The sequence below is a fragment of the Portunus trituberculatus genome, chromosome 9 (assembly GCF_017591435.1).
Source record: "Portunus trituberculatus isolate SZX2019 chromosome 9, ASM1759143v1, whole genome shotgun sequence".
NCBI lineage: Eukaryota > Metazoa > Arthropoda > Malacostraca > Decapoda > Portunidae > Portunus > Portunus trituberculatus.
Genome location: NC_059263.1, coordinates 1,740,001 through 1,752,500, shown reverse-complemented (window position 1 = coordinate 1,752,500; position 12,500 = coordinate 1,740,001). Strand labels below are relative to the sequence as shown.

The following is a 12,500-nucleotide window of genomic DNA, read 5'->3' as shown; positions in this document are numbered from 1 at the left end:
GCTGCTGCTGCTGCTGCTGCTGCTGCTACTACTACTACTACTACTACTACTACTACTACTACTACTACTACTACTACTACTACTACTACTACTACTGCTGCTGCTGCTGCTGCTGCTGCTGCTACTACTACTGCAACTCAAAGGCCCCCACTGCTTGCCCTTACCTGTACTCTGCCCCCTTCTCCCTCTCTCCTCTTCCCTCTCCCCTCTCCCCTCTCCCCTCGCCCCTTCTCCTCCAACCCCCTCCCTCTCACCTGCACGCCGATAAAGTCACCTGCAGACCGAAGCGGCTCATCACCTGAAGTAATGAATGCGTGGTGACGACCAGGTAACACACACATGTACACACACACACACACACACACACACACACACACACACACACACACACACACACACACACACACACACACAGACCGCTTCACTCCTTTCTTGTCTTTATCTTCTTGTCTATTTCTTTCATTTCTCTCTCTCTCTCTCTCTCTCTCTCTCTCTCTCTCTCTCTCTCTCTCTCTCTCCCTTTCCCATCTTTTGCCCTTTTCTATTTCCCTCCTTCCCTCCTTCCTCCTTTCTCTTTTTCTCCTCCCCATTTTGTCTCCCTCCATTCATGCCTCCTCCCTCCCCCTTCCCTCCCTTCCTCCCTATTTCCCTCCATCTAACCTTTCTCCCCCATCTCCCCATCTCCTTCATTCTTCCCTTCATCCCTCCATTCCTCCGTCCTTCCCTCTCCCTCTCCCTTTTCACCAGATACACCCTCCTTCCTTCCCTCCCTCTCCTTACACTCTCTCTCTCTCTCTCTCTCCCTCTCTCTCTCCCTCTTTCCATCACCACATGCTCCCTTTCCTCTCCCTCTCTCGCTCCCTATGTCTCCCCCTAACTAAGTAAACGCTTCTGTATCCTCCCCTTCTCCTCCTCTACTATTCTTCCTCCTCCCCACACACTCGACAAACACCTTTCCTCCCCATCCTTCCCTCCTCCCCTTCCCTTCCCTTCCCTTCCCTTCCCTTCCCGTCCCTGACCGTGCCAAAAAGTAGCGAGGGGAAGGGAGAGGGAGAGGGAGATGATAATGAAGGAGCAAGTAAGTGTCCTAAAGAGAGGGGAGGGTTTGGTTGTGTGCTGGGTTATGCTGCGTTGGCTTGGCTGGTTGGCTTGGCTGGTTTGGCTGGTTGGCTTGGCTTGGCTTGGTTTTGTTTTGGTTTGGTTTGGCTGGTTGGCTTGGTTTGGGTTGGGTTGGGTCTTGTTGGTTTCGTTGGGTTAGATTATCTGTTGGGATATTGTGAATGGCTGCTACTACTGCTGTTACTACTACTTCTACTACTACTACTACTACTACTACTACTACTACTACTACTACTACTACTACTACTACTACTACTACTACTGGTACTGCTACCAATACTAGTACTGTTTTGTTGTTGCTGTTGTTCTGTCACTTCTATTATTGCTACATTTACTTCTTCTCCTCCTCCTCCTCCTCCTCCTTTTCCTTTACTACTATTACTACTACTACTACTACTACTATCCCTTCAGGTTGCTGGTGTCCCTTGAAGCTGCAGGAGCAAAGGCTAAAGACATCCTTGTGTTTACTGGACAGCAGCAGAAGGCGCCGAAGGAACTACAACTAGTAAGACACCTCTCTCTCTCTCTCTCTCTCTCTCTCTCTCTCTCTCTCTCTCTCTCTCTCTCTCTCTCTTGGAGGGTGTAATTTTTCTGTTTAAGTTATTCTTCCTTCATTTTCTTAAGTTCATTCTGTATATATGGGTTTTCTATGTGTTTATTTATCTATCTATCTATCTATTTATTTATCTATCTATCTATCTATCTATCTATCTACCTACTTATCTACTTATCTATTTATCTATCTATTTATCTATCCATCTATCTATTTACCCATCCTACCTACCTATCTATCTATCTATATACTATGTATATCTACCCATCCACTTACCTACCCACTGTCTATCTATCTATCTATCTGTCTATTAATTAAACGAACAGACAATTCATAAATGTATCTGTACCTCAATCAATCTATATCTATTTATCTATCTATCTTTATCTATCAATGCATCCATCCATTCACCCATCAACGCATCTAATACATACATACAGTAGGTGTGCGTGCGTGCGTGAGTGAGTGTGCGCCTTCGATCTTGTGTGTGCGTGCGTGCGTGTGTAATGGCTTCCTTTCCATCAGTGAAGACCGGAAATTAGTAATACCCAACAGACGACTCACGGTGGTCAGGCGAAACACTGGCTGGGAAATGCTGGGGTTCGCTGGGCTTCTCTTCGCCAGTCACGTCCCCGCAGCGCCGCAAGAACAAGACGCAGACACAGAGAAAAAGAGAGATAGATAGATAGATAGATAGATATACAGAGAGAGAGAGAGAGACGGAGCAAAGAAGCTGATGGTGTGTGCGTGTGTGTGTGTGTGTGTGTGTTGTATTTCCTCTTTGATTGGGTTTTTGTCCTCTTCCCTTCTGGATAACACACACACACACACACACACACACACACACACACACACACACACACACATACACACCATCAGTTTCTTTGCCACGTCTCTGTCTGCTTTTTTAGAAACTGCACCTCATTACTATGGAAAAAAGAGGAAAAACGTAAGAAATATAGACAGACACACTGACGAACACAAAGATATGTAGATAGACAGACAGATAAACAGACTTTGCTAGTTTAGTTGTGCATTTTCATCTATTGCTTCACTGAGGTTTTGTGTGTTTCAGGCTACCTTGTGTCAGTCAGTGAATTATTTCATTAGTCAGTCTATCTACCTATTTACTTATCTACTTCTATCTCTATCTATTCACGTATTCATTCATTATTTTATTTATGTATCTATTCATGTGTGTCTTTATTCATCTATTCAGCTATCTATCTACTGACTTTCCTACAAAACCATTCATTTGTCTATCTATCGTTCTACACACCTATCTCCCTTCCTGTCTATTTACCTAGCTGTATCTATCCATCTATCTATCTACCTTTCTATCTATCTATCTATCTATCTATCTATCTATCTATATACTTAGCAATTTACTCATCTACTTCTCTATCCATTCAACGTAATCTACCTTTATACTTGTGACTAAACTAAACAATCAAATAACCAACCTAGTCTGCTCTCTCTCTCTCTCTCTCTCTCTCTCTCTCTCTCTCTCTCTCTCTCTCTCTCTCTCAGGTGTGCAAAAGTCACGGCGTATACCTGGAAATCACTGGACGTTCCTCTGATTGCATGGGGCTTCACGTTGCCCGCTTGTACGAGTCTGCACTTATGGCCTCTCTCATCCTGCGTCCTAAAGCATCCTTCTTCATCACTCTGGAGGATGATATGGTGGTGCTTCCCTCCTTCTACAGGTAAATGAAGGGTGAGAGCTGTGTGTGTGTTTTCCTAAGATCTGAACTCATTTATAAAGAAAAAGGAGGTTTCAAGGTATTTATCCTATTCTTTTGATTTACTTTCTCTCTCTCTCTCTCTCTCTCTCTCTCTCTCTCTCTCTCTCTCTCTCTCTCTCTCTCTCTCTCTCTCTCTCTCTCTCTCTCTCTGACCTGCTCGGAGACTGGCATCTAAGTAGGCCTGTTTGTTTAGTAATTTTTGTTGCCCTTGTCAAGATTTTTCCTCCTACAGGAATAATAATAATAGTAAAAATGTGTGTGTGCTTGTGAGGTTGTGTCCTGAAGATTCTGTATTTTGAAACGCCTCGCTCCTCCAACTTAACGATTGTTTTCCAAGGCCACCGAGATGATTAGGCGGGATTTTCAAGAGTGTTTCTCCTTTTAGCAATGTAGTAATCTTGTTAATCTGTCTCTAGCGCAGTAAAAGCACTCGTGTGTAACTTATTATAAACCGGTATTATGAAACGCTTCCCTCTTTCACCACGACTGTTTTCCAAGGTCACAGATTACTGGCTGGGTCCTCAAGAGTGTTTCGTGTTTTAGTAACGTAGCAAAAACATCCTTTGAAAACCCGTGTGGCTTCAACGAAAGTCTTTGAGAGTAATGAAGGTGCGGCGTATTGATGGTGGAGAGTGTGGTTGTATGGAGGATGTTTAATGTGCTATGTGTGGTGTTAAATGACGGTTGAGTGTCTTGCGTGCGTTGTGTATGACTGGTTGTGGGCACAGAACCTAAGAACATACGAGAACATAAAGAAGAAAGGCAAGCTGCGAGAACCTGTCAGGGGTACACGCGGCAATTCCTGCATGAAATATATCTACCTATTTCCAGCTATCGTGCTCACCCATAAATTTGTTCAATGTTCTTTCGAATTTCGCTAAACACTCGGTACTAACAACATGATTGCTAAGTCTATTCCATTCATCTACTACTATATTTGAGAACCAATTCCTTCCCACCTCTCTTTTTTTTTACAATCTAACTTTATTGAGGATGAAGCCAAGATATTGCTGATTTGCCTGCTTCAATTTGTAGCTGGTCGCTTGCTTGTGTTGGTGTCGATGCTGCTGGCTTGGTTGCTTCGTCTTGTAGATGTCTGTGTAGTTCCTTGCTTGCGTTGCTGTCGATGTTGCTGCTTTGGTTGCTTCACCTTGTGGTTGCCTGTCGAGTCATTGGCTTGGTTGTTTCAGTTTGTGTCGCTTGTATGGGTGTCGATGTTGCTGCTTTGGTTGCCTCGCCTTGTGGTTGCCTTTAGTGTTGTTGGCTTTGTTGCTTCAGTGTGCAGTTCCTTGGTTTCGTTAGTGGCGATGAAGCTGGTTTGCCTGCCACAGTTTCCTCTCAAGCTGGGAATGTTGTGGTGCAGGTTTGACTATAATTGCGAGGGACGCCACTAGCAGCAGAGGGAGTGATCAGAAAGTTCCAGCCATTCAGTGTCTGCTGTTCTATTCTTACTGACTACAATCGTCCAAGGTTGCGCAAATGAAGTAACAGGTGCCGTGGTGCAGTGCTCTCATTAACAGTCACAGGTTAATGAGATAATATACCATGCACGATTAACTCACCTTTTTCTTAACCTCAGAACCTGCCCTAGCCTTTCTTGCAGTCTCAGCGTGTCCTCAAACTAGCATAGCATAACAAGACGTAAGATAATTCGGAATAACTTATACAGGCAGTCACAGGTTAATGAGATGATATAATTCACACCATTAACTCATCTTTTTTTCACTCAATCTAACCTCAGAAGTTGCCTTGAATAGATTAATTGACGTTTTCTTCTTTTCTTCAGTTTCACAATGTCTTTTAGCTGGCGTCGCATAACAAAGCGTAATATCATTCAGAATAACGCATCCAGGTAGCGAACGTCACCTCATTAAGCGGCAGGACGTCCAGGAGTCTCTATCTACACGTTGAGAAGCAGCAAGAACATGAGTGAGGGAGGCGCGAGTGTTTGGGTGTGGCTCGGGTCTGGCGGGGCCTCAAAATAATGTGTTGGTGCGCGGTGAAGGTGTGATTAATATTAAGAAGGAGATTAGCATTGACAAATTGCGCGCCCTGACATTTCTGCACTTTTAATTAACTCTCTGTCTGTCTGTCTCTCTCTCTCTCTCTCTCTCTCTCTCTCTCTCTCTCTCTCTCTCTCTCTCTCTCTCTCTCTCTCTCTCTCTCTCACATCAAGATAAACACAAGATTAATTAAGCTAACACAACAATTCCACCACCACCACCGCCACCACCACCACCACCACTCATCTGCTCCCCTGCCTTGCCTCACACAGGTGGATGGCGCGGGGTCGAAAAATCCTAAAAAAGACTCAGGAATTTATCTGCGTCAATAGTCTGAACCCAAAGTACCCATACAAGCTGTACCAGTACCCGCGGCGAACCCTGGGCGACTTGCACCTTTCATCCAGGACCACTACCACCACCATTACCACCACCGCCGCCACACCACACTCCTCCAGAAGCCCTCTCAGGGACAACGGAAGATCGCCAGGTGATACCACGCCGCCGGAGGGCAAGGAAGGTAATGGCCGGGGGAACAATAACATGAATAAGTTCCCTTCTGAGCCAGACAAAAAGACTGCCGCCGGGGACACACTGCGAGGCCCCAGGACTGACACGAGGGCGCCCCAAGAGGTGGGTGTCGTGACGGGTGTGGGGCTGGAGGACGAAGGGCGGCGGTGGCCAGGCGGTAAGCTCATGGCGGGGTGGGGAATGGAACGCAGCCTGGTGGAAGCTATGATCAGGTTCTGGCCCTTGGCGGTGAGTATACTGCTGTACTTGCACCTCTTCCTCCGCCCATGCCACTACTACTACTACTACTACTACTACTATTACTACTACTACTACTTACGCTCCTTCCATCCCTGCTGCCTCTAATGTCATTACCTCCACTACTGGTACTACTACTGCTGTTGCTGCCGCTAACCTTACTGTCTCCGCCGGTACTCATGCTCTTGTAATTCCTCCACGTCCTCCCACCGTGTTTGTTGTTCCTGTTACTCTTCGCTTTGTTACTTCTATCATTGCACTCACTCACATGATTATGACTTTGTTTTAAAGTATGCTGTTATTACTACTACTACTACTACTACTACTACTACTACTACTACTACTACTACTACTACTACTACAGGAAGGAGGAGGAGGAAGGGGAGGATGGAGAGGAGGAGAGGGAACGAAAATGATGAGGACAAGGAAGAGGAAGCCTTTTTTTATAATCTTCGTCACCACTAATAGTATCACTCACCACCACCACCACCACCACCACCACCACTCAACCCACCTCATCCATCCGTCATCCCTCCTATACATGTTACCTCACACACACACACACACACACACACACACACACACACACACACACACACACACACACACACACACACACACACACACACACACACACACACACACACACACACACACACACACACACACACACACACACACACACACACACACACACACACACACACACACACACACACACACACACACACACACACACACACACACACCCCACGGATAAACTATTCCTATAACGCCAGTCACTACCACCACCATCACCACCACCACCATCACCACTGCCCCTCCTTCCCCTCCCTCACTTCTCAGCCCGCCACCATTACTCCCTCATAAATCCAACACTACTATCATCATTACTGTCACCACCAGCAGTGCAGCATAAGCGAGGGCTGTGCTGCGCTGCGCTGAGCTGGACTGGGCTGGGCTGGGTTGGGTTGGGTTGGGGTGAGGTTGTGTGTGTGTGTGTGTGTGTGTGCTGTGCGGGTGCTGTGGTCAAGATATCTGTCTAGCGTCTATTCTCCTCCGCTCACCCAGCTCAGGATTGACCCCATTCCTTCGCCCCATGCAACACATTCCCCGTTAAATTCTTTCAGACACTGCACTTCTCTCTCTCTCTCTCTCTCTCTCTCTCTCTCTCTCTCTCTCTCTCTCTCTCTCTCTCTCTCTCTCTCTCTCATACATTGGAACTGGTGGGATCATAATTGTAGTGCTGGTAGTTGTAGTAATAGTGGGAGCAGTGGTAGTAGTAATAGTAGTAGTAGTAGTAATGATAGTGATACTACTACTACTACTACTACTACTACTACTACTACTACTACTACTACTACTACTACTACTACTACTACTACCGACTATAAGGGTGATGATACAACAACAATAATAACAACACTATAAACAACACCCACCCATCAACCGACCAATCACCAATCAACACCACACACTCTATGTATACCATTAACTACACAAACGTAAACAAAACAAGCAAATTCCAAACAAAAGTCAAACACACACATGCACAAACTTAGCCTATGTAGCACACACCGGCGCACACTAGGCTAGATACAAAATAATAATGATAACAATAGATAAATAAATATGCCCTATGCGGTAGTTTTATCGTATCATTCGTAACAATTTATTTACAACATCTATGGTAATGGCGGTGGTGATGGTGGTGGTAGCAGCAAACTCGTGAGAATACCTTGAAATGTTTTCCTTTAGCAGCGTAGGGCAGGGTAGCAGCTGGCCGCCGCCGCCGTCCTGGGAGGGAGCCATGCAAACCGCATTATAAGTTGACTTGCAAAAACTGACTCATCGCGGTCTCCTCCCTTCATCTCTAGCGAGCCCTTCCAGATTCTCCCCACCACCACTTCAGATATACTCGTCTTCCTGGAATCCCGGCTACTTGTGTTTTATTTGGCTTTCCTGAGCGTAACTTACATGCCGCCTCGTTTTGTGTTCGTGTTTCTGTTTGTGCTTCCTCCCCTCTTGTTGTGGTGGTTGTGTATGTTCTGTTTGTGCTTCTCCGTTCTTCTGGTTTCACTCGTTGTTATTGTTGTTGTTGTTATTGTTGTTGTTTCTCTTTTATTTCAGCTTTTTCTTTCTATCTCTAGCTCCATCCAATTTTCGTCTTTTTCTCTTCGTGTTTTCCTTTTCATCCTTCTTCCTCTTCTTTCCTTCAACCTTCTTTCCTCTTCTTCTCTTCCTCTTCTTTTTTTCATCTTGTATTCCTTCTTTTCTTCTCTACAGCTTCATTCCGTCAGTACTTACAATCCATCTTTATGTATATTCTCCTCCTCCTCCTCCTGAATTTTACCATGTTTACTTTCTTTCCCTCATCCATCGTGCCGCATCACCCCACTTCCCATCCTCCTCTGCGTCACACACACACACACACACACACACACACACGGATCTATGGTACGCAGTTTTGCAGGAGTTAACCATCATTCTGAAATTGCTCAGGAAGGGGAGTGAGTGACGATCAAGTTTGCAACACCGGCGGGTTGTCTTGGTAACGGCCGCGTGGAAACACCCTCAGAGAATCCCGCTGTTGTGTATTCCGTATTCTGAAACGCCTCGCTTTTGCTCTGCTCTCTCTCTCTCTCTCTCTCTCTCTCTCTCTCTCTGTCTACATCATGACTGTTTTCAAAGGCCAAAAAGATATTTGACCAGGTTCTCAAGAGTGTTTCTCCAGTTTATAAAGTAAATTTTGTTAATCTGTCACTGTAGCCATAAAAAACATACTTCAAAATATATGTAACTTATAAACTCACATTCTGAAGCGCTCTGCTCTCTCACCACCACGACTGTTTTCCAAGGCCACAGAGATAATCAGCCGAATTCTCAAGGATGATACTCGTACTACTCACAGTACTGAAATCTTATTAATCTATCAATAGAATCATAAAAAGGCATCTTTAATAACCAGCGACACTTCAAATGGAGCGTTTTGAATGTAGTGGCGGTGTATGGATAGCAGATAGCAAGGTACAGTGGGGAGATAAAATAGTAACGCGTCTGTAGAGTACTGGGGAGTCAGTCAAGGGTACGGGTTTACTGGGATGCTGCTGCCTGGCCGTTACTGGGACCCGAGTGCGATAAGGAGGCAATCTTTTTAGCGTGGATGGCGCGGTGGATTGGTTATCTTATCGCCAGGAAGAGACAGCTGCCGGTAGTGGCGATGCGTAGATGATAGAATGTTGAGGTATCTATAATCTTTGCTCCTGGGAAACGTCGTTGGAATTGACCGATTGAATGTTGATCTATTTCTTTACTGAGAGATGTACTGGCTGAAATAAGGACAGCAAAATGTGTGATAGGAGCAGGATTCAATAACTAATAATGTTGATCTTAGTTTGATAGCCCCATCACTGCCAGACATTCACTTTCCACCATTCATTACGTGTTTTCTATGTACTAGAACATGTTGAATATCTCTATAGCTTAGAAAATACAAAAGTAATCTTTCATCCTCTCTGTACTCATACTGATTTGAATACCACCAAAACACGATCTTATCAGTGGAAGGATTAATGCTTTTACTTAACATTCTTAACATTCTTAACAATGAAATTACTGTAGTAAGTTGTCCAAATGGCTATAAAGAAGAAAAGAAATAGATGAAGTTAATGTAATCTTGGTAAGCCACTGAAGTATGTTTTTTTTTTTCTTTAAGAGACGAAAGTAAATGAATGAATAGAAAATAAGTCTTGAAAATTGTGATTAATTGTGGGAGAGATTGACTACAGTAGCAGAGAAGGAATTAGATCCTTATCCAGAAACGCTTTGTTCTCACACCACAACTATTTCCAGAAGCCATAGAGATTATCAGACGGGTGTTCAAGACTGCCTCTCCTGTTAACGATGTAGAAATTTTGCTAAGCTGTTACTGGAACCATAAAAAAAAAGCGCTTAAAGATACTGTCACTTCAATTGTCAAGCTATCACTATATGGAACTATAGAAAAAAACAGTAAAAAAAATCGTGTCACTTCAACTAGAACATCTTCAAAATGTTGTCAAGCTGTTACTAAAACCATAAAAAAAAAAAAACGCTTAAAAATCTCATGTCACTTCAACTAGATCCTTGTGGAAATTATATCAAGTATCACTAGAACAAGAAAACTAGATAAATAAGTAAGTAAATAAATAAATAAACAAGGAAAACATGAAAAAAAGACTTGTCACTTAATTCTACTAGATCGGAGGTGGTGCGCAGAAGTGTTTCAAACTATGTACCTTAATTAATACGACTGACTGACTGACCAACCACCAACTGACTTCCTTGCGTGCTCCGGTAATTACAACATTAATCACCGTCATCCTAATTAACTGATTAACGTGCGTGCAACATTCCTCGCCAAATAACTGCAACACTTTCATTTTTTTTCTCTCTCTCACTCTATGATAATGATAATTCTTGTTTTCCCCCGAGGCTAACGGAGCTTAATTAAATGTGAATGTAATATTGCTGGAACTGAATAATGTTACAGCCTGGAGTTTACTTGTTGATTATGGAGAAGGCATTTGCGTGGTGGCAGAGAGAGAGAGAGAGAGAGAGAGAGAGAGAGAGAGAGAGAGAGAGTTTTGAGGAAGAAGATAAATACATAAAGCAACCAAATACAATAAGAGTAGTTGTGACAGAAATTGGAACCATAACAAGAAGATACGAAACACTGCAAGACATGCCAGCTAGCACCACCATCGCCACTGTGTCGCCTTCCCACCATCCCGCCACGCTGCCATTTCCTTCCAACCCGTAGCCTGTGTGTACTTTCTGACGCCCATACTTTGAAGCACTTCCACGCCGCATCTCTTCTACTTCCAAAAGGCTTGTAGTTGAAGTGACACGGGTTTTTAAGGATGTTTTTTACGGTTCTGGTGAAAGATTAACATTTCTACATCACTAATAGGAAAAACAATCTTGAGAACCCAGCAAATTATCTCTGTGGTCTTTGAAAATAGTCGTGATGAGCGAGCAAAGCGTTTCTGAAATCAGGCTTTAGTGGCCAAGAAACCATACAAAATGATGGCGACTTGATGCATAAGAGAGAGAGAGAGAGAGAGAGAGAGAGAGAGAGAGAGAGAGAGAGAGAGAGAGAGAATTCTGAATACCTTGAGCTCACATCCCCAGCATTAATTAACTGATAAGCTCACATTCCTCACAAGAAACAATAATAAACAGTACATTTTTTTTTTATCATATTCTCTCATTTTATTTTTACGATCAAGGAACCTAGGTACTATTATGAACAGTTGTAATTCGCTAAACATTTAACTAAAGATTCCTGATTAAAAACCTCAAGAGTGTAATTACTGATATCATATCCTCTCACTCTGTTAAAAGGGAAAAACCACGCATCACAAAACTTCAGTGCTATTCGCTTCAATATATATTAATAACTTACCTAGCATGGAAATTGGAAGTGGTGAGGATACATGCGGTAAAATATTCATCACAGCATGTTCATTGCAAGGAAAACTCTTAAAACTTGTACATATACCAAATTAAAAGCATTGTTAGTGCATGTAGTTCACTAAACACTACTTCGTTACTGGAGTGGTGAGAATAGCTGCGTGTAGTGAAATTTTCATCATATATTCATCCTCACTACGAAGAAAAACTCTTAAACTTATACATATTACAAATTAAAAGCATTGTTAGTGCATGTAGTTCACTAAACACTACTACATTACTGGAGTGGTCAGGGTACATGTAGTAGAATTTTCAGCATGGTGAGGATAGCTACGTGTAGTAAAATTTTTCATCATAGCATCTTCAGTACAAAGGAAAACCTTAGCCTAAACTCGCATATAAGCAAAAATAAAGCGTTGTTAGAGTAAGATTCACTAAGCATTACTACATTACCGGAGTGGTGAGAATACGTGTAACTAGTAAGATTTTCATCATAGCATCCTCAATAAGAAAGAAAACCCGTAAACTCGTATATATGCAAAGGTAAAGCGTTGTTAGAGCAAGATTCACTAAGCATTACTACGTTACTAGGAATTTAGAGGCGTGTAGCTTGTGGCGTGGGGCGTGTGGGGCGTGTGGGGCAGCGTGCAGTGGCGAGAGGGTTTAGGGAAGCCACTGGGGGTAGGAAGGGCAGGCGGACCACGGTGCAGATGTGAGGCACCAACCATAGTCCACATCCCAACCTCCGTTACTCACCATTTTTTGCTCCTCCCAAGCCAATAGTACTCCTTACAGTGCTCAACCCGCCCCCAACCCCCCTCTCCCGTCCCCTGCCCCTGGACTCCCTAGCATCTCCCA

At 43.7% G+C, this 12,500-nt stretch overlaps 1 protein-coding gene across 1 annotated transcript in view; it reads left to right on the top strand.

Annotated features, from left to right (window-relative positions):
- Window positions 1–12,500, top strand: part of LOC123501457 — a 21,627-nt gene that overhangs the window by 7,403 nt on the left and 1,724 nt on the right. The window contains exons 8-10 of the mRNA XM_045250293.1: window positions 1,531–1,624; window positions 3,203–3,378; window positions 5,693–6,179. Coding sequence (XP_045106228.1) covers window positions 1,531–1,624; window positions 3,203–3,378; window positions 5,693–6,179 — 757 coding nt within the window. The remainder of the gene's footprint in view (window positions 1–1,530; window positions 1,625–3,202; window positions 3,379–5,692; window positions 6,180–12,500) is intronic.